Below are 24256 nucleotides of genomic sequence, written 5' to 3'. Positions count from 1 at the left end.
TGATGCAAAAAGTACCCAAGTAGCCCTGTATGAAGTTTTCTTTCCAGGCTAAGATTAGTCTTTTACGGGCTAAGCAAAGATAAAGATGTATCTTTCTTCAAAATATGGAGTGAAATGAATGCATTGACACTAAGGCTTGGTAGGCCCTCAAAAGACAAATCGAAAGGTCCAATTCAAGAGACTAGTTCTACCGGAAAGAGAATGTATTTCCCTATTATGTACCGTTGTCTTGGACTACAATGATTTAATTTGCTCGCCTATCTGTGAACAGGGACATGTACCAACACCTCTTTGACAGCTAACGGGACTTCGTGAACAGGCATCTTTATAAAAAAAGTTTTTGGCTGTATGAAGCGAGATGGTCTTGGTAATAAAAAAGTTGTATTTTAAATTATATCTTTCGATATTTATGTCAAAATAAATTTGGTTTGATAGGAAATGTTTTTGCAAAATGACTAATGGGAAAAAACAGATGACATTTCTTAGAAAGATCATTTAGTTATATCTTTTCTTACTAACAGGTAATTAAGTAACCGTTTACATACATTAAAAAAGTGAGGAAAACTACAAACAATAAACTGCTTAACGACAAAACTTTGAACATAACCTCAAAATGTATTCTTACAGAATTGAAAACATAGCATGGCTTCCTTGCCCTACGGCCAATTTGTTTCATGGCTACCAAACGTTATTGTGTCGATTAAACAAACGCTAATTTTACCCCCTATCACCCCAAAACGTAGGCGTAGTTCTGTTATCGTACTAACATCAGTGCGTGTTGTCGAATTATTATGAATGGAACGCGCCTTTCCACGGTAGCCATTTTGGAAAAATGGGCGGCTAAATTTTCTCGGCGCCATGACAGGGTTTTGTAAATTAAAGTAGTTTTTTTTGACTAATGTGTGAAATTAGTTTCAAAGATAATAGTTTGTTTGTCAAGTATAAAAATGGAACATGTAAAACTACAGAAGTAGTCATATTTCTCCTTCAATTGTTGAACATAAAATTACACAGATTTGTTCCCAATCTGTAAGCACCATCTTAAAGTTTCACGACACGTTTATCAAACTCACAAAAGTACGAAATGAGCTTCGACGTACACAAAATAATTTTAGGCGTTCACAAACATCCATTGTTTCAAACATGCTCCAATAAAAATACCTAACTTCGCGGCCATTTTCATAACGCGCCAACACAAACATAACCTCGAAACTGAAACATAACCTCTTCTACAACGAAATAAAGTTGGAAATGGCTTGCCACGATTTTTTATAACGATTTGTTTAATAAAGGACATTTTTATAATCCTTATCACGTGGTAATAGAGTTCAAAATGCGTGAGATATAAATGTACGATTCAGTTTATAAGTAATTATGATTTAAAGCGACTTTTACGACGCCGATTATTGTTGAGCGGTTGTAAATAGTTAGTGCTGCGATTTTGTACGGTTATATACGTTTGGTTAAGCTCGGTTGCTTAATTATAACCATTTAAATTGTGTTGATTGTCAATTCAGCGAAAACGCGTCATGGTTCTGTTAAATACTCGTGCGACGCCTTCGTATTTGTTTGTGTCTCTTTTACACATTGAATCGGCCTATTTCATTCAATCTTAGACATAGTATTTCTTAGCCTATGTATTTATTCTATTTGTTAGCCTGATCTCTCTACGGTCGTGTCGGATTGCTGTCCCGTTGGGCTATGAGAGTGAAGGAATAGGGAGTGCACCTGTGTCTGCGCAAATGCTCGTGCACTATAATATGTCCTGCGCAGCTGACTGATCTCCTTACACGAGAACAGCCGCTGTGGCCGACAATAGCCATTAGACGCCATCCATCCATTTATTTGAATCAAAACTTCTTTCAAAGCGGTAAAATCATTCTACAATATTATCATTTATTTCAATAAACAAACAAATTGACTTTATAATTGACAGGTGTCACGTAAAACCCTTACCGTGCAGATTATAGTCACAGATTAGAAAATAATCGAAGATATTAACACCGGCCTTAGCTAATACTCATTGAACACTAAAAACTTATCTAGATACATAACATATTTTTGATAATATAATCGACTAGCCGTTTTTCTGCGGTTTCACCCGCTTTCTGTAGGAACTACTGTCCGTACCGGGATAAAATATCGCCTATATTACACGGGAAAAGCGTAGCTTTCCAACAGTGAAAGAATTTTTTAAATCGGTTCAGTAGTTTCGGAGCCTTTAGGGTACAAACAAACAAACAAAAAAATACTTATTCTGTGTTATATTAGTATTGATAAGTATCGATATCTCGGGTTTTTCTTTCATTAATCGTATGACGCTACCTTATTTTGCAATTTGTTATAAGATTATCAAACAAATTGTGTCACGCTGATTACAATTTATTGTTATTTTCATTAAGAGTGACAAGCTTTTTTTATAATGTTTATTTATTATCTTACACATGGCATAAACAGATTTAACTTTGGACTTGTCAAATGCACAACAGATAAATAAATAAATAATTGACAACTGCTAATAATTTTAATTCTTACATAACATTTTCAATGACGGATTGGGTATTGGGTAAACCCCGCAAATCGTATTACATAATTTTTCATAAAACATGATAAGATTGATACCTAATAGATAATATAAAAACCTAGAGAAACACATACGTGTTCTGTTCATATATGTCGGGTCTTAAAGTAGTTCTCTTCAAGAAACGATCAAAGAACAATGTCAGGTTTCGGCCCACCCAATCAACTTTTAAAACTAAATTCTCACGGACACAAAGTTCTTTACTACAACAATTTAAATATAAAATACTAACTTCTTATAAAATATTTAATTGTTATCTAGAACTTTTCAAAAAAAAATCATTTTAATAAGTAATTATTTTGTTTAATAAGTAATTATTTTGTTTATGGAGTTCAGGTTTTTCGTTTTAATAATTTGGTTTTGAGAAGTTGAATGCAAAAGTGGAAAACATAGAAAAGCTTCTGACATTAAACTACACAAAAAACTGTAAGAATTTTCACTGTACATGAAATATTTTTATTGAGCCTAAGTTACTATGGACGTCTGACATTGTTCTTTCGAAAAACATTAAAAATGATATAAAATTGAAAAGGAACTCTCCTTAACTTTGCCCAAGAACTTAAGAACCTTAAGAAAGAGATTTTAATTAATTTTCCATCAGTACCTATTTAAGACGGGCTGTAAGATTATTCGTAAGAATAAACGCGGTCCTGGTACATAAAGGGCTTAAGAAGGAACACGGTGGGTTTTAGTCAGTAAGAGTCTGACACTCCCTCACGCTGCACGCACAGCGGGAGGGGACATTTGATGATTTTCCACCAAAAAAGGACGTATATAAGACAGATAGATTTGTAATCTATAATATAAAAATGAATCGCAAAATTGTGTTGGTAAGCGCATAACTCAACAACGCCTGGACCAATTTGGCTAATTCTTTTTATGTTGTGTTTGTTATTGTCAGGAGAAGGTTCTTATGAAAAAAAAAATAGGGTAAAGTAGAGAAGTCAGTTGACGGGAGCGAAGCCGCGGGCAAAAGCTAGTTTTTTATATAAAGAACTAGAATTTTCTAGACGTGATGATGGATAACTTAAAGAAACATAAAACAATAGGAAAATTTAACCAATAATATTGTTGTTTCTTAGAATTAATTTATTCTATCATTGCTTTGCTTACGTACGCTTCATTAACAGCGAAGGTCTATAATAATGTGTACCTAGAAGTTAGTATATGTATGTTTCTGTATAAATAAATAGGTATAGGTATAATGAACATTAATGTCTTCACCTTCAAGGAAGTATTACGTACTAAGATTATTCATCTTTTTGGACTGAGTGACATCATCCTTCTGCCCTTATCCCAATTTTATTTGGGATCAACACAGCATGTTTTATCCTTCCATACTCTTCTATATGCCGACATCTGACAAGTCTCAATTTTTTCTCTAACCATGTCGCCAGTTCATGTCAATAGAAATAATATATAGGAATATCTATCGAACGATATGTTCCATAGTTCATGTTAGTTTCCATAACTAAAATAGTTTATCTTTCAAAGTTTTTCAATCTATACAGTTCAGAAAGTTGCCTAAGACTCCCTTACCTACATTTCTTGAACAAACCTACATACTTTTGGAGAATAGCTAAATATAAAAAAAGGCATGCTTACACTCCGTTCCCTATACACAACTCTTAAAAAAAAAGGTGATGGCGTCTAAAACACCATCTAACGAAAGTCTAGACATAACCTAATAGCAAGTACAGATTCATATTTAATTACGAAATTAACCCGTTCGTCTAATTACAGCTTGTAATGACTCCCCAGCCAACCCTTTACTATTTTATGTTCAGTTGCATATTCCCCCTGTAGACAAGGTGTATTTAAATTGTTAATACTAAATCTTAGAACAGTTTATGGTGCTGTAAAACACTATTTAGAGGTCCCAAAAGTATAAACAAATTGGGTTGTTGATAAGGTCAAAAATAAAGACTATTTATCATACTATTTGGTAAAGCATACAGGCAATCTTGCCAAGGGTTCCCGGGTAACTGGGTTGAGGAGGTCAGATAGGCAGTCGCTCCTTGTAAAACACTGGTACTCAGCTGCATCTTGTTAGACTGGAAGCCGACCCCAACATAGTTGGGAAAAGGCTAGGCTGATGATGGTCTGAAAATACGTTGACGTTTTGATGGAAAAGTATTTTTTTGTGATGAAAAAGAATAATTATTTGCAATACCTACATTCATATATTTTTCTTAAAACAGTATTAAGTAAACAACATTGACCAACATACAGCCCAATCAATGCTTATCATACAATATTTAAATTTTCGCACTCAAACGACAGAATTATGCGAAATGAATGGCTTTAGCTACCGATATATCTCTAATTTAGATATTACTTTGAGTAACGAGACATTTTAATATACCTAGTATATTTTATATACAGTTCACTGGTCACTGGAAGCCAGTAGCAAAAATACTTGACCAAAGATTGCAACCAATTCCGTTACTATTAAAAACTCTTTTGAAAAAAACTTGTCTATGGTTTGGATGAAAAAAATATTTATTAATATAAAAACAATACAATCTTTCTAAAGAAAAATAATAAAGAAATGTGCCCATTGCGTTATAATTCATTTATTATCATCTTCAGTACCTATCTACATATAAATTGTCATTATTCTTTTTGTAAGTATAGGTACCTAAGTATAATTTTTGACTTAGCTTTTCATCTTCTGCCCTTATTCCAATTTTATTTGTGGTCGGCGCAGCATGTTTTCTCCTTCCATACTCTTCTGTCTGCCGTCATCTCACAAGTAACATTCGTTCATACTGACTTTGCTTTTGAACACATTTTAATAGTTTTTCCTACTATAACTAAATATTAAAATACTGCAATGTTACTTTATTTAATAAATTCTAGGACTAATATGACGTCTTGTTAAACAGTTTTTGCTACTTACATGAGAGAAACCATGCGTAAGTCCTAGTGTAAGAATATTTGAGATTCTCACACAATATACGGGTTATGTTTAATGTATAAAACCTTATTTAGATTAAGTCCCGATTATACTGGTTTTGCCAGTATCTGTATTACTAATCTTTCCACAATTCTTATTTTGTTCAGCCATTTTGGATTTGATTTGGTTTTTACCAATTTCGGAATTAAGATAATATATTAAAAGTACCCAGTTTTGGTTCAGATAAATTGTTCTTAATTTTATTGTTTGGGCTTATTTTTAATGATCCTTGTATGATGATGTATGTTATCGAAGTATGTTGATATAGGTTTTTATTTTGATAAATTGTAGCTGACTGGTGACTGTGCACTAGGAGACGTTTTTATATAGGTAGGTCAGTTATCGTGAATTTGAGTTTCAGGGTGACATTTAAAGAATAGGGTCATTGTACCATATTTTATGACACAAAACATGAAGATTGTTTTATTCCTAAACCAAGTCGGCTTCTACTCTAACCAGCTGCAGCTGTGTACCAGTGTTTTACAAGGAGCGACTGTCTATCTGACCTCCTCAACTCAGTTACCTGGTCAACAAAACACCCCTGGTAAGACTGTAAGACTGATGTCAGACTTACTGGCTTTTGACTGCCTGCCAAGGATGTTAAATGCCCTCTGAAACACAATCATTGGTCACCAAAATATACTTAGATATAGAAAGTACATACAAACTTAGAAAACCTTCCAGACTACAGGAACTTTAAGAAACTTTCTAAAAGCCATCCCCGGGAATCGAACCCGAGACCTCGGGCACATGCGCGTGCGCAGAAAGAACAACGAGCAATGTAGTAATGAAGTGACGTATCGAATAGCGTACAGTCGGCCAAACAATGGTGGGTTATCAGAAATAAAGTCGCTTACTATAATGTCGCTTACTGTACTATAATGTCGGTTATCACGATTGTAAATTATGTTTCAGTTTTAATGTTAGCATGTCGTCTTTTGTATGGAAGTAAGCCATTTCCTTTATTGTGTAGCATTAGCAATGCCATCGATATTAATGTTGGTGTATTTTTTTGCTATATAAAGTTCGACTATTACTACTACTTACTACTACTATCTTACTGTAGGTTTAGAGCAGCGGTTCCCGAATTCTTTTGGCTTCGGAACCCTTTTCGTTTCACCATTTTTCGGCGGAACCTTAGCTTAAGTAAGAAGTAAACTAAAGACGTAAAATATACTTAGGTACGGCTCGCGGCGCGTGGTAGTGCACCAAAAGGTTATAATATGGTTAGAGATATATTCAGTATACTCAGGCGTAGCATGGCCACACTTGCCAGAAAATAATTTGGCCACCCTTGACTTTGTGTATTATGTGAATAGTTTTCAGTTTGAAGACTGACAAAGTAAACGCAAAAAGAAATAGATTGGGTTTGTACACGTGCGAGGCGAGCGAGCGCGATTTTTTTAAACTAAAAAACGAAGTTCCAAGCACCCGCTAGCATTGAAAGACATGCAGTGGTAGCCGGTATCGCGAGCGAAGCGAGCGCGAATTTTTTTTAGTTTAATTACCTACACAAAATAAACAAAACCACTGTAAATTAATAAGGTCTCAAAAAGTACAATATCCACACAAAAAAGCAAATCCAAATGAATAAGCAGCTAGCGAAGAAAGCGCTATTGCTTTTTCTGAACCAGAGGAATAAAAAATAAACATCAAAGGAAACCTCGACGGAAGAGCGCAAAATTATTTCTTTGCTGGATACTTGAGCAATTAAACGAACATAAAAGCATCACACGCAACATGGAGTCGCGAGCGAAGCGAGCGCGAAATTTTCGGACTCGCGGAGGTGCAAAAATTGGAAATAATGTCACATTTTGATTCATGGTAAAAATAGCCACTGGAAATACTCATATGCCGTGTCATTTCACGTCCTGTCAAATGTATGAAAACGTATAATCCTGGCGATGAAATAAGACCAAAAAATGCGGTGATTTTTGGCCGACTCGCTACCTACTTATGCCGATTGCCGAAGACCTGGAGGTATTAAGTTAATCTACAATTTGTAAAAAACAGAATTAATTTATCTGCTGCCGTGGCCTTCCCCTGCGCTTGTCGCGAAAGTACGAGACTTACACTCCTGAGTGGTACCCACCTACATGGTGCCTAAATGGAATTTTGGAATGCAATATTTAAAACAATTTAATTGAAAATGAATAATAATTTAATATTGTCAAAAGTGAAACGATTTACCATATGGAAATCTTGAATTTTCCACGGAACCCCTGAGGGCCTGTCACGGAACCTCAGGGTTCCGCGGAACCCCATTTGGGAACCGCTGGTTTAGAGGGTATAAAGGTAACTACAATTCGCGTGTATGAAGTATTTATTTTTCCTATGTTCTGAAAAAGTTTAAGAAAGAGTATCCATAGATAGGCTGTTAGGTTTTGAAGAATGCATAGGAGATTAACTTCTTGATCAGCGATATTTTCAAAATTTACACTGCCCTACCTACAAAAATTATACCCTATAGATAGGCGGTACAATATTCTACAAAACACTTTTTCACTACTAGAAAATACCAAACAATTTTGCCACCACTACAAACGTATTGTTTACTTGGCATTAAGTGGCGAGAGAAGCGGGTAACGACCACTAGTATATCGTACAAACGTATTTATTATATACATGTATACACTGCATACGTATACATTATATACACATACTTTCAGTTAGAGTAAACAGGACGCATTGCCAACAGTTTTTTGTTGGAAAATAAACTATGAAATTGACGGGTTTTTTCTGAGTGAAAAGTGGTTGGTATCCGCATTTTTTTGATGCGAACGTTCTAGGAGTACCTAGTGTTGTTTTTCATATTAAAATCTAGGTATATAAGCAACATTCTACTCTGAAGTTTTCTGGCAAAGATTATATGTATATCACTGTCGGGTCCCTAATATTCTTCTAATTGTAAGGCACCAAGTGTACCTGGTATTAACTGCATTCCAGATGTCTTCTGTAGCTTAACTCTTAGAAGAACTACTCAACTGAAACATACAAACAAACCAACCTTGTATGCATGCATATACCTACTTAGGAAGACTCTTTCTGTAGTTACAATACTTACAACAACACACCTAAGAATTGCATCTCAATAACAAAATAATTACATTAAAAATTAAACCATCCATACTCACAATTTACAAGGCAGACGAACCTCAGTGTTGCCAGTGTAAAATAATAAAAAAAACCCAAAGCAAAGGCGCGGTAATGACCGACCTAGGGTATCGATCGACGCAAAACGCATAGTCACTTCATTTGATGGACTGATTCTACAAAATGGCCGATATCGATATGGTCTATAGAGGTTTTAATGCGTTTAAAATGTACATAAATATGTATGAAAAATAAAAAATAAGTGTTGTTAAGGCATTTTGTGACAAAGTTCGACTGCTCATCTTGTAATGTCATCGATAAAAAATAAATTGAAATTAGGTCATGTAAATAATAAAAATAAATAATTTTCAAGGTATTTAATGTCCTTTGATGTACTTGTCAACAGGTGTCTTAGAAACTCTATAGGTAATATTCAGATTTGACATACAAAGAAATCCGTATTCCTTAAGAAAACTGAGTTCTTCAGTGACATTTAAATTTAGGGGAACACCGCCATTTTGTATTGAGAAATAGTCAATAGAATAACTTGTTTATTATCCATTACTTACCTAAGTTTAATGGACATATCATTGATATTTTGAATAGGTAACATCATTGTAATATTTAATAGTATAACAAACATTAAAATTCCTAACTTAATAGTCTGAATACAATTAATACTTATTATAAATCTTAACAGATAAAAGTAGCTATTTTGATGTCAAAGTTCATTGACCGTTTGAATTGTTAATTTAGAAACAAAATATTCGTGTCATGTTTTACATATTAATTCCATTTTAATTACGTCACACAAAAATTATGATAAGCCGTCTAATTGTGATAAAAATCGATTAGCATTGCACAACAATGGATACAATTTCATTGATTTTTATTGATATTACGTCAATCAAGGAAAAGGTAAATATAGAGTTTAGAATTTATAAAGATAGGCAAAGAACCAATGTCTATACAGCCAAGAGATATAAAGTATAATCTGTCATTAAGGAATGTACACAAAAGATCCACAAGAGGGCCTGTCAATTTTTTGAACGCTCTAATCTGCTTAAAAGCAAAGGCACGCATTTTAAAAGCCCATGGTGTTTAATTGAGGTTCGCCATTGATGTAAGATAGCCATCACGATGACTTAAACATTTTTAAATGAATATTCAACGTCTCAAGTCCGACCTTTTTTTGTTTTTTAACTCCTTTGTACGTACGTTTAATTGTTGCTTTAAGAGGATGGTGTATAGGATAGGCAGTATAGTCGGGCCTGCTTTTAACAGATTTTTGAGATAAAAGGAGGTTTGTTTGACTGTTCGTTTATTAGGCAATTTGTTCTGTACTATGATGGCATCATCAATACACATACATACACACATAATTTTGTTCTAATTTTCCCTGTTTTTTCCTCTTCCCCAAAGAGTCCCCATATAAGGTGGTTAGCAGACCAATGGATCGACTGTCGAATATATTTGTTGACACGATCATTGCGGAGGACCGGTACAATTTTCCTTATATTAATCATCGATCAGGCATCGATCTACTGGTCTGTGGCACCAAACCTAAGCCACCTCATTATAAAACGTTGTTTTAAAAAAGTACCAGCTTTTGTACCACCGTCCCTAACAAAATCAGTGGACTAAAGCTATTACTGAAGCGATTACTTCTTAAAACCACGTTTTATAACAAGATGGTAGGACTTCTGCAGGTCTAATGGTCTTCTCCCCAACAGTACGACGAAAGCCTCCACGGCGGAGGCTACATGGAGGGAGGCGCGATGTACCACGAGCACAGACTGTCCCATCCTCACCTGCCGCCAGTGCACTACCCCCCGCCCGCGGCGCCCGCGCACGCCCTGCCTGGAGAGCCCCTCGTCCATAAGAGAGACAAAGACGCTATTTACGGGTGAGTGGTAATGTGTTTGGTATTTTGATGTTCTATTTTTGAAGGTGACTGAAGAAGTCAGATAGGTAGCCGCTCAATGTAAAACTCTGGTCCTCAGATGCAACATTAATATAGTTAGGAACAGGCTAGGCAAATGATGAGGGGGTCTGAATTGATAGTCATTTGATACATTTCAGACATCTTGTGCCTGACGCTGTGAATTGGACCTTAGTGGAATTGTGGGTATCAAACAACATAGAATAATTAAGGTTTTTATCATAAGACAATAAGTCTTGTTTGAAATTCATTTAGAAGTTCACCCATATATATTGAGAAATACATCGATGACATGATAACAATATTCGAGTTTCATTTGCTGCAACTTACTTTTGAATACTCATCAAAATTGATTCTCATCTGCCGTTGTTGCGTCACAAAAGCAACCCTTCTGTTGCCTTTAAAACAACACCAAACTTCGGCCAATCTTTGGGCCAACTTCAGCCAATCTTTGGGCCAAACTTCGCCTATCAGTCTCCCCTAGAGATGCAAGATAAGTGCACAAAGGTGCTACATTTGACGCTTAACCATCCGTTTGAGGCATCTCCATGTTATCTGATCAAAAGTTGTCAAGGAACTTGAGGTTAGGCGCCATTGGCTGAGGTGTGGTCCTTGTGTTAGCGGGTGAAAGGTATTGAAAATAAGCATTTGAATTGAGAATGACAACCTTTTTGGGTTGTCGGTTAAAAATAAAAAAAAAAATAGAAAAAGAATTTGTGAAAATTGTGTAATGTTTTCCGTGAAGATTAAACGGTTTTTTATTTTGAAAAAGTTACAAAAAATACAGTTATACGAGTAAAAAAGTATAGTTATTGATACTCACATTGTAATGTATGTACTGTTAATGATTTCAAAGGTTTATAAATGTAAAAAGATTAAAATTAATAAACCTGTAATCAATAGCAAATAAACTAAATTGAGTTATTAACATATTATCTAAAAATCATTGAATTGTTCAACAAACTGCTTAGAAACAAGTTTTTAAATGTTAACGAAAGGAAGTTATAATGATGATCAATAACCGATCTAATCGGTTATGTGTTATTACCGGTATTCAATAGTTATTTTAATATTATATTTTTCCTTTGTACAATACAATTCACCTCTGTATAATAAATCACCTTTACGTTTTACTTTCTGCTGTCTCATTATTAATTGGGACTTTTCTGATTTGTCTTAACCTTTAAAGATTTGCTAATTTTGCACACTACAGTCCACGGACCCAATGGCTGAAAAAACATTATTTTTAAAGAAAATCTTGGTTCCAATCAAAGTTTGCAATTGGTCTGATACTGGCTAAATACCTGATCTTTCTAATGTGTGCACTACCATTCATCTTCATACTGATTTATAAGCCCAAACAAACTATCGGTCGACTGAAAGTTTGTAGTGTGCCGTACTATGAAGATAGTATGTGTTGTTTTTAAAATTAAAATTATCTATAACTATTCGAAAAATGCAATTAAGATGTGCCAAAAAGTATAGATGTTACTGATAATATTGATATGTCGTATCTAGAGAAATGGCAATGGAGCAAAACTATCTATGTTACGTAGAAATAATTTATCTTGTACGAGCCTGATTACACTGTTGTATTGTCATTAAGCTGTCATTTCATGATAGTAATATAATCAAAAGGATTTTATTAAAACCATCTCCTGTTGTTTACAATTTCAGTAACAAGTTTCATTTTAGTAAACATATTTCGCTATTTTATTATGATCTAGCCATTCACCCGCGTCCCGTAGGAACTACTGCACGTATTGGGATAAAATATAGCCTATGTTACTCGGGAAGAGTGTAGTCCAACAGTAAAAGATTTTTTGGAATTGGTTCATTAGTCTCACAGCTAAAGGTACAAACAAAAAAACGAAAAAATGTTTCCTCTATACTCTATAACAGTGGTTCTTAACCTTTTTGACATGAGGGACCACTTTGACTAAAGTTTGTCTTGCTGGGGACCACCCCATCGGTTCACCTGAACTGTGAACTCTTTGATAAATGCGCGAGCGAAGCGACCGCGGAATTTTTATCGGACTTAAACCAAATATTACGTAAAATTTAGCCCAAATGTACTTAACTTTTTGTTTGTTGAAATGCAAAAATAAGGGCATAAAGTTTCTGAATACGCGAGCGAAGCGAGCGCGAAATTTTAATTATTTTTTAAGACTCAAAACCAAAATTACGTAAAATGTTGCGAAAACCCGCGCGCGCATAGATAAGTCGATAAAAATAAAGTTAGATAACTAACAGCAACGTCGCGAAGCAAAGCTTCGCGGACCACTTGTATGTCTCCAGGGACCACCAGTGGTCCGCGGACCACCGGTTAAGAACCACTGCTCTATAATATATTAGTACCTAAAGATTATTTTTACTCATGACACACTTATTAAGTACAGTCAGTCAGGTCAAAACTATTGCAACCAAAACTGGTTAACAGTCCAACTTTCTTATAAAAGACAGGTCTTAGAAGAATGGTTGCTCCACTATAGATTTGCAGTGCATTCTACTTGCATAAAAAGTAATTTCATAGAGTAATAGACAATAAGTTTTCTTTTTAACTTCCTAGTAATAATTTGTGTTCGTAAGAAAGGTCAGAGCATGCAGTATTTACGCATTGATTATATTTTTTGCGTGTAGCTTTGCAAAATTTATTGCAATTAAAATGTAATTTATATGTATTTATTAGTTATTTAGCCGTTAGGGTTCTTTGGGTTTTAATTGTTTTTCTTTAATGTGTGGTCGTTTTAGTTTTGTTTCTAAATGTCGTGGCTATAAGTGTTGGTATATATTTTTGTAATTTGTATTCAAAATCTAGTGTCAATCTGAAATGTCAGTCTTATATTAATATCTTCTACAGTTAAGTTATTAAATTAAATAAGTACAAAATAATACGTATTTGATTATCTTAATTTTTTTATTGAAAACAATAAAATTTACTTCAGTTGGTTGCGTAAACAAACAGCGAAACATAAAGTTTGGATCATAAACTGCAATAATTGTCTATGATTGCAGATTATTTGCATAACTATTAAAATAACTGACTTTACATTTGAAAATTGTAATTTTGACATAGAATACGTACTGCGAAAAACGAACATTATATTTAATATTAAAATTTAACTTACCTAGTTATTTTTTTATCGTAAAGTATCTGTGTTTTTCACAGCTTAACGTTTAGAATGAAATATCAATTAGTAAATGTAGTTTTTATTAATTTATTTTATTGCTGCGGAACCCGAGAAAATACCACCGTGAAGCGTTTGCCTTTTTCAAGCTCGTATCATTAAGGAAACTACATATCTATGGTCATACCCCACTGGACACAACTTAGGTGTATAATTTTGAAAAATATAAAGATAATATACATGTTTTGACTCAGTTCTTACTTTACCAAGCAAACCATTTTATTATGAAGTTAGTTTTTATTTAATTTCTTGTTCAATGCTTGTAAAATAAAGGAAATTATAGTCGTTTTTTATGGCTGTGTAAGTTATGTAATTGTGAATGATTAGTTAGGAATATGTTAGGGAGGAATTTAAATATAGGGATTGACTTATATGCAAATTATACTTATTTATTGCCCCCTTTTACATGTTAAAACAATATTTTATCTAAGCTTCATTACGTCGCTACACATGATATTTCTTAAATAATAAAAAAAATACAATAAATCAAACAGTATCTAAAATCTTTCTCATCCTCATCTGCCTAGCCTATTCCCAACTAAATTGGGGTCGGCTTCCAGTCTGACCGGCTACAGCTGAATACCAGTGCTCTACAAGAAGCGACTGTCTATCGGTCCTCCTCAACCCAGTTACCCGGGCAACCCAATACACTTTAGTAAGACTGGTGTCAGACTTACTGGCTTCTGAATATTCCGTAACGACTGTCAATATATATAACTGTCAAAAAAAAAAAACTCCTAATATTACTCAAAAAAGTTTGAATACCTTTCAAAAATGTCCGCTAACACTGGCACCATACCCCACACGGTGGCATTTAAACTATAAAGATGATATCGAGATCACGTACGATGATATAATCTGTGATCAGTCGCGTGAGAGGTCATCCGCCCGCAATTGGACCATATCTTTACCTTTTTATCATGTTTTGGCGCCTTTTTTTGAAGGAGTCATCTGTTTTAAGCGGTTATTTTGGAAGATTTGTGGGGTTAAATTGTTTCATTCATATTTTTTTGTTCTGTGTTGATACCAGTCTATGAAAAGTATTAGGTATGGGTGCCACATAGGTCTGTTTGAAACTGAGTATCGGTTCAAAGGGACCTACAAAAAGGTGCAGTGGTTCTGTGTTAGGTATTAATGTCAAATGTCAAAGGAAATATGTACCCATATTAGTATAGTCAGCTACAAAACTTTTTTTATACTTAGCTTTCTGTAGGTAGTATTTATCATACAGCCTTGGCCAAAAGTATTGAGCACCCATGACATCTTTCAGTTTTATGCGGAGTATCAAATAGAAATAAAACAAAACTTGTTTTTTATTTGTAATTTACTATTTATTAATTGAAAATTAATATTTTGTGGGTCCACCCTTTGCCTTAATTACAGCAGAAATTCTTTTTGGTAAACAGCTAACAAGATTTTTTCAGTCTTCAGCAGTAATCGCGTTCCATTCTAGGCGCAGGTAGCGTTTCAATTCTTCTCTGTTGTTAATTGTGTGGTGCCTAACTCGACGCTTTAATAAACCCCATAAATGTTCTATGGGGTTCAGATCTGGCGACTAGGCAGGCCAGTCAAGAAGCTCTATGCTATTTTCCCGAAACCAAGTGCAGTGCGGGCAGATTTGTGGCAAGGCGCGTTATCCTGCTGGAATTTATCACTATCCATGTTCGTGTCACCGAAAAGTTTCGTGAATGAAGGCAGCAACGCAGTTTCTAGCACATTTATGTACTTAGAAGAGTCCATGCGGCCCTCACACAGGAACAATTCGCCAACTCCAGAATCGGTCATGCAACCCCAGTCCATTATACTGCCGCCGCCGTGTTTTACGGTTGGGACCACACACTCTGGCTTAAATTCTTCGCCCACCCGGCGACGCACCAAGGGTACACCAGGTGTACCAAAAATCTGCAATAAAGAGAAAAATATTGAGTTCCGGAAATAAAAAGAACTTCCTCTATGCGTTTAGAATTTAAACCATTTTATATTATTTTGTGAGGGCATTAAATTGACTTACTCACCTCAAAGTTTCATTCGTCTGACCACACAACATTTGACCAATCTTCAGCGGTGAAAGTTCGGTGTTGTAAGGCCCATTTGTACCGAGCTTTTTTGTTGCTCTCGGAGAGCCATGGCTTCTTCCTAACTTTACAGCCTTTCAGACCAGCTTCCTGAAGTCTTCTACGAGTAGTTCGAGCAGAAATTGTTTCCTTCATTTGCTCTGAAAACTCAGCAGCGAGCTCTGAAGATGTTTTTTTCCTATTTCTTAATGACTCTCTCAGTAACTGACGATCCTGACGGCCTATAGTGATGCGTTTGCGCCCGGTTCTCGGTCTATTTTGATGTGATCCGGTATCAGAGAATCGCTGAATAGCATAATGCACGGATCGGCGCGAACATTTGACAGTTTTGGAAATCTCTACTTGTGATTTCCCTTGCTCGTGCAGAAGCTGTATCTGCACTCGTTATTCTAAAGAAAGTTCTTATTCTTTATTGCACACTTAACAATACATAATAAAAATAATAAAGACAGTTTATGTACAATGGCGAGCTTAACCCAGAATTGGGTTCTCTTACAGCCAACCTTAAAGCCATGGAGAGATTTGATAGTGGTAGGGTAGATTAAAAAGTGCACAACAAACATTGAAAACTAAGCAAAAATATCAAATAACAATATACTAAACATATATATGTAGTAAAACTACACAATACATAAACATAATACATATAAAATATATATATATATATACATACAAATATAAATGTCATTCATGTCGATTCAAAAGTTCGTTCATTTCGTGGCATATCGCAACAATAACACTTAAAACTTTGAAATAAAATACCAAAGGCGCACTAGATCACTGGATGTTGTCACAACGAGCGATGGTAGCGAACTAGAAAATAAATTCAAAAATTGTAAAAGACACATTTTTTTGCACCCAGGTGTTTTATTGCCAGCTGCGGCATAAGTCATTGTTTTAAAATCTTTGAAGATAACCGATAAAAGAATACTTCAACGATAGATTCGAGTTTCTCCCATAATTACCGCGATCTAGCGAAATTTGTAAGGTGCTCAATACTTTTGGCCAAGGCTGTATGTACAGGGTCTTTGACGCCTCATTGGTGACGACTTTCACCCACCAAAACACACCAAGTTCGTCTCTATCTCTTCTTCCTGACTAAAAGACCCCCAATTTCCAGGCACCCACTGTTCCCCCTACTGGCCCTCATCTTCGAGAAATGTGAGCTGGCAACCTGCACCCCCCGGGACCCCGGCGTGGCGGGGGGCGATGTCTGCTCATCAGAGTCCTTCAATGAAGACATTGCTGTCTTCAGCAAACAGGTAAGAGAACATTGTAATTTATATTTGCATCTTGCGAAATGAAAAAGGAAGTTTATATGAGCCTCAGAAGTTAAATAAATAATTAAATAAAGAGTAGAGTTTAGTTATCTTCATAGGTATAAACATTCAAATCAGCTCAGCTTTTTGACAGTAAGTGTATCCAAACTAATATTATAAATGCGAAAGTAACTCTGTCTGTCTGTCTGTCTGTCTTTCTGTCTGTCTGTCTTTTCTTCACGCCTAAACTACTGAACCGATTTGTGTGAAATTTGGTACAGACATAGTTTGAAACTTGAGAAAGGACATAGGATAGTTTTTATTACAAAAAAAAATAAAAATAAAATTATTCCGGACATATAGCGCCATCTATTGGTCAAATCAAAAATCTGCTGGTAGTCACTATTCCACGCGAACGAAGTTGCGGGCAAAAGCTAGTAGACAATATAGCTTTCGGATATGAACGAATCTTGGAAGGGATTAGTATAGACTACTTGGGGATGGGATATAAGTAGAGGTAGGTAAGCTATTAAAAAATAACTGAAGCCGGTGATGATGTACCTAACATTTTCTCTAGGAAACCCCATTAATTTGCGAAGCTGACTGTACATACCGGGCTATTTTCAATTGAAGTAAAAATATTCATATTTCGCTCAAGAAATAAATTACCTAAATATTTCTACTGACAATACGAAAGTCTAGCTAGACTAAAAGAGGGTGAATTCGCATTTCCCTAAACCATTTGAGAACATAAAAACTATTGAAAAGACCGAACTAGAATTACTCACCGAAGGGAAGTTGAATAACTTGGCATAACACACCTGCTGCCTTTGCCTTAAAAGAAAAAAAAACTGACTGGGTTACCCGATTAAAAAATGTAAAAATATTAGAGGATGAAATAATTTTGTTATTCAAGATTTTGGTAGATTTAAAGGTACTTTGTTATAGAATGCATTCATGTTTATAACTGTTGTTTTCAGTGCCCGATAAACAGAGCCCTAAACCAGTTTAAAATAAATGCACATCGCAATAGAAAACTGGCATTTTTGCATATTCATTCGAATTTTAAAACCTCAAACAAAATGGCGGCCGGTAAATCAGTAGCGGCAATTTCTTCTACATAATGCTATAATAACTATAAACTACTAATTAGTAATGGTAAATCGAGTTATACCGATTACCAATTGTTTACGCACTCGCGTCTCGCTATTCGGTTTGTTATCGATTCAGCTAAATCGAGTTTGTGAGCACTCGAATTAATTCTCGATTGATTGTAATCGATTCGATGCGTGTATTTCTTTCAATTTTCATTTACTTGCTGATAAGAATGCTTAGTTATGGTACACTGAGTTTCTGAGGTTTTCTTTAGATTATGCAATGAATATTAAGTGTTTCTATCTTTCATGTATATGTCTAAATTGTATGTATGTATATTAATGTCCGTATATGATTTGCACATGTATGAGCATTGCGTAGTGCTTTAACCGACTTCTTAGCTACTTATTGTGATTTAAATTTCAAAACACGACAGTTCTTTAAAGATAAATAAGAAAGAATGTCTAAAGATTTTACAGAAAAAAAGTACTCTTTAACTAAATTACTTTTACTGCAAACGTCACGCCACCATTTTGAAACCGAACACTCCAGTGATAGAAAAGCATCCCCTCTTCATTCCGAACTAGACACTACGGCCATAAAACTAACAAAGCACCTCGTAATAAGACCGAGAAAACCTGATAAAGTAACATTCAAAAGACAAGCGTGATTTACGACTTCGCCCGAGAAACAAAAAAAAAAACGATCCTTTAAAACATAATCCCTTGCTAACACAAAAAAAAAAACAGTTGCTTATACTCAAATTCCCAACAATCTTCCAGGAAGGACATTTGTTTAAAATGGCAACATTATAAAAGAAAGTGTTGCAACATTTATAAAAATGATATTTCATTACGGAGCCCATAATAACATGACGAGGCAGATCGCTTAATACGTATTATTGAACTAAAAAAAGGGAAAATGGAGTCATTTTGTAACAATTCGGGCCTTCGTAAAACTGGTAATCTGTAAACCGACAATCAAATACCGTGTAATTTGTAACAAAATTATGTTACCGCGATATCTTTGTGGGTTTAACATTTTTTTTTTAACAATGGCAACAATAGTTGTTGACATGTTGCGCTGATATGTAATTTAAAAAATAACTTTGATGTCTTCACATTGACGGGCCGCCGGATGCGACTTTGTAACGACGTGCAATTTGAATTTCACTTTTTAAATTCGATTACAATATTATAGTGCTTATATCCTTGCAACAGGTTATTTTGTTTAGTAATTTTATTCTAATTTTTTTTTATTATATGTTGTGGTAATAATTCAATCACAGCTGTTCATTTCAAATAGAAATATCTTTTATTCAATGATAAAACTGAAATAAATTTTCTATGAACACTTCATATCATAGAGTAAGTAAATACATCGATAGTTTATCAGTCAAAGACTTTATTGTATTATAATTATTGAAATTAAATTGTATTTATAAGTGGAAATGGCTGCGACCCCCGGGACCCCGCTGAGATAAATGATACGGCCCAGTCACTCAGTGTCATGGAACTGACCACTGTTTATGTATTTATTGACATAGGTTCCACGATAATATATTATTGTTTTTAATGGTTCACTGCTAAAATATTACACGGAAAACATTGTAGTAACTGATTAGTTTCAGCTCTGTTAAATTTGTTTGTTATTAATGATAGTTAAAATGTGTGTTTTCTAATGTGAAAAGTATTATTTTCCGTCATGATTATGGCTGGTTAACTTCCTTATTGTAACAAACTTTCCAATACAAGTAAAGTAGCCAATAAATTGCAGTTAAAATAACGAAATCACTATCGCTTGACGGTTTGACAGTAAACATAAAAAATATACTATCACAAACAGATTAACAGTGTAAAATGACACATTTATCAAATGTTTGGACGCGTAACACGTACGAAATCTAATCGGTCGCTTTAATTACTATAATAAAACGTTTATCGGTAGCCGTGGCACGTGAAATCGCAATACACACAGATAAAACTCGCCTTCTCTGTCTAACGCTAAATAAGTGACGTCCATAATTCATACCACGAAATAAATCATAAACCGTAAAGTGTTTATTTTCAACGTACTTAATATGTTATAAATTTATTTAAGTGGCGTGCGGTGCGATTGTGGGCCAAATGATTGATATAGTGCCCTCCCCGGCCGATCGGTATAGTTGTGATAGTGTCATCCCGGTACTCCGCGTCAGGCCCCTGATGCTGACGGAGTACGCTTCATACTCGAGTACGCACGATGAGTTTAGCTCTTTTTGTTGTCATTAATCGTTCTCGAAGTGACAGTGAGTCAATTTTTATAGTTTCAATGGTACGTTTGTAGCGTTTGTTTATTGCAGATAGAGATGTTTTCTAACGTCTGTGGAGTGTGACGTGCTATCGGTAGTAAAGCACCGCCGGATTAATGAGGCAATCGAGACGAGGATTAAGTGTACTTCAATATTTCTTTAGTGACGTCATATTTTGACAGCCTACACGTTTCAAATTGAAACAATTTGTTCCAAAAGCTCTTTACTACTTACAGCTAAATCTGGCAATCGTTTAAACAGAGAGTATTCAACGAAACAATCCGTTTTCGCGACAGCTTATTAAGCCATTCGTGTAATCAAACATTAAAACAAAAATTCTTCCAACGCCTCCGCTAAATAACTGGATAAATCAAGATATTTTTAAAGAAACGGAAAGTATAATGAGAGATAATTAAAACTTAATTGCGGGAATTTTAATTGACAATTGTCGGGGAGACGATCTATCGATGTGAGAATCGATTCCGAAATGTTTTTTTGTTCACAACACTAATGATGGGGTGGAAACTGGTATGTCGATATGTTAAGTTTTTTCTCCTTCTTTTTTATTCCAGTTATGCATTGTTACGTCATAACACGCTCCATTGAACTGACAGACAGACAGTGTCTAGATGTCTGCGTCTGATTAGTTCATTAGTCAATGTTAGATTGGAAATATCTGGAATAGATTTTAGCTGAGATAAAGGAAACCTGTTAACTGCCACTTTATGTAAATTGCTTAGCGTACTTCCAACTTAATTCTCATAATTATCTAAGTACTTCAAGAATGTCGCTACTTTTCAATACCAATCGATTGAGGCCTTCATTATCGATTATGTCACTAAAATTGCAAGTCTTAAGTAATTCATCAATCAAACGTTGTGTCTAAAGTATCTTCTTGCGTTTTATAATCATTCGATTCCATTCAAATCCAGCCATTACGAGACATACTTTTTGTCAATTAACCAGTTTTCTTTCACGTTTCAATATGTTCATTGTTCTTGTTCGATGTTTGAATGGCGTGCATTGATGTCGTTACGATGCTGTTCTCATTACTACGCTTTTTAGTACAGTTCACACAAAACTCCAGCGTATTGAGTTCATATTAGTTCATTCCAATTTAATTGTATATTTTTATTGGTTATTGTATGCCGTCACGGTGGGTAGGTATTGCGAGTTCAGTAGTACTTAGCTGTACCGTTGTGAAGTGCTTTAGTCTTTCTATCTTCGTGTGTGGCTATGAGGATTATAAATGCTTGCTTTGTATTAATATACAGAGCGAATATAGAAACTTCCAACGTTTTCTTCAGGGAAATTTTGCATGCTATCATGCAAGGTGTGAGCTATTTCAATTTCGTGTCTGTCATTCAATTATTCATTGGATTAATCGAGGGATGATGAAAAATAATTACGAATTCACAACATCATCAATTTCATTAAGTACTGATGCACCAGCTATTAGTATGACTTCATTCCATTACAAAGACCGTTTGGCAGACTGATCACCGTCAATCACTTTCAACGGGCATTTTCTAAGTATTTCTGCCATTATAGTGAGTTTACTGAATATTAATAGACTAGTAATCGATCTTATAATGTCGGATTAAACGATAAAAGAATATACAGTTGTGCTAACGTCTAATAACTAGACTTAGTAATTACGAGGCGAGTAGCGCCGCAGGAAAAAACCTAGTAATGGGCACACGCACGCACAGACTAGATGATCTATCTACAGATATGAGGTTTAGACAGATTTATGCGTCATTGAATTTTTTGCATTCACGGATTGTGTTTTTTTTTATTACAATCGTGGGTTTCAGATTGCGAAGATTAGTAAAGAAATTTTACTACAGCACTGTACGGATTTATGGCTTGGATCCAGTATCAGATGGTGCAAAACTTATTATTAAAGCCGACACGAACGTTTCAGTCTTTAATTCAATGCGTGGAATGTCGAAAGTTGATGAAAGGCGTTTGGCATGTAATAATTTCACAATCCCATAATGATTACACGATATTCTGTGTTCCATAATAAAAAGGATTATGTTCGGAGTCTTGAGCACACGAGATCAATTGCGGGCTCACCGACCCGTGAGCGACACTGTCGCCGCCACAGATACTGCGCCGGCGCAGCATTGTGATGCGCAGCGTCAAAAGACACTACATTGTGTATTTGTTTACATCTGTCCGTGTTCCGTTTAACGCTATAATTGACAATTGTCATGGGATTTGGACGCGCAATTTAACCTCTTTGTCGTACTGATCCAATTCAACGTTTCGCGCCGGAATAAAATAAATAATGGAAATGGCGGATCGGTCCGCTCGCGCAGCTGCGCCCGCGCAGCGCGCCACGCAGTATTCATTAGCTGCGCGCGCTAGAGTGGAACCGCGATACGATACGTTTTTTGTTATCTCGCTCGCACGCAGCACTTGCATTTTTTTTTCGACAACGCATCGGCGATTTCGTTTTATCGTCCCCATCGAGTGGTTTTTGCCGTTTGGAATTCCTTACGCATCTTGTTTCGGGTTCGTTTGTTGATAAAAATTGTTGGGTTTAAGATACCCTTGATCCCGGATTCGTGGGAAACCTCCGAGATTTCTCTGTTTTCGTTCATCGTTTGACCTCGAAGAAAACAACGGTAATCACAAATGGTCGATTACAGTTCATTGTATTTTTTGCGCAATCACCAGCGTGAGCGTAAGCCGTAAAGGATATCACCTATTTAATACGCATTACTCGCGACGCTGCTCGCGTAACATTGATGCGACCATTTAATTACAGAGTGGGGCCACGTACGACGTGATAAACACAAAAAACCTTATGTAACGAACGTTTCTTAAGTCACACGCGAAAATGCGAGTAGCATACTTTTAAAATGTCAATAATATTTACAGCACCCCGCCGCTACAAGGTTATGGCGCTCGGAATTTTCTCTTTTATTGTTATGGCATCTCCGTGAAAGTGGCCATTTATAAAATAAATGTAATTCTTGCAAAAATAATTATAAATGCTATTAGATGCGTTTCGCGCTGCATTCACAATTATTGAGGCTAATGAATTCTTGTCATGATAACCAGCGCTGTTACAATATATATTAGATTCATAACTATCGCTTGGCACAACAAAATACCTGTTACTGTATTGTTTGTTTCGGTAGTTCAAGTTTATGGAGTTGAAACAGCCGATAAAGCCTCCAATGCAATTTGAATCAAAATAGTTTCTGCTAGAGTCTAAATTACTTCACTCGCTCCACATTTCAAGAATGTAAAATGTTTTCAAATTACAAAAGGGAATTCTCTATCGCGATGCAAAAAGTTCTTCGCGTAAAGGTCAGTCATTCATTTATTGTGATAACAAACGCCGATAATCTATGCAATTTTATAAAAGGCTGGTCACCGACAGAACTAAATAAAAGTATGTTATTAAGAGAATTTTCTCTAACCTTTGCTTACTGATTGAGGCCTGGTTGCACCATGCGATAGCGTGCGCTTCTCAATTAGTGGCTGACACGCCGCGTCGACCGACTCGCGTCGACTTTTTGTCCGTTTAAAGCGGCATTAATATGCCGATGAACTAAACATTATGCTCTTTCATCACTCAATGTGACGTCAACTAGAAAACATAAATAAAAATACAAGAAATAAATTAAAAGATATGACGTCGTCCAGAGGTCACAGCCGTTGGCAGATTATGGAAAATAGAACACGAATCGCGGCCGCAGAAGGGAAGCGTTCGAAATTTAAATTCGTCCAAGGGTTCTGAATTTGAATACGCCA

General features: G+C 35.4%; 1 protein-coding gene across 4 annotated transcripts in view; it reads left to right on the top strand.

Moving 5' to 3' along the window:
• The window catches only part of LOC124640375 (homeobox protein homothorax), a 256533-nt gene that overhangs the window by 12347 nt on the left and 219930 nt on the right, over positions 1 to 24256 (top strand). For all 4 annotated transcript variants that reach the window (XM_047178120.1, XM_047178119.1, XM_047178118.1 and 1 more), the window contains exons 2-3: positions 10367 to 10539; positions 16959 to 17100. In XM_047178120.1, coding sequence (XP_047034076.1) covers positions 10367 to 10539; positions 16959 to 17100 — 315 coding nt within the window. The remainder of the gene's footprint in view (positions 1 to 10366; positions 10540 to 16958; positions 17101 to 24256) is intronic.

The sequence above is a fragment of the Helicoverpa zea genome, chromosome 20, assembly GCF_022581195.2.
Source record: "Helicoverpa zea isolate HzStark_Cry1AcR chromosome 20, ilHelZeax1.1, whole genome shotgun sequence".
NCBI lineage: Eukaryota > Metazoa > Arthropoda > Insecta > Lepidoptera > Noctuidae > Helicoverpa > Helicoverpa zea.
Note: the sequence above shows the minus strand (reverse complement) of the source record. Positions and strands in the feature narration are given on the sequence as shown.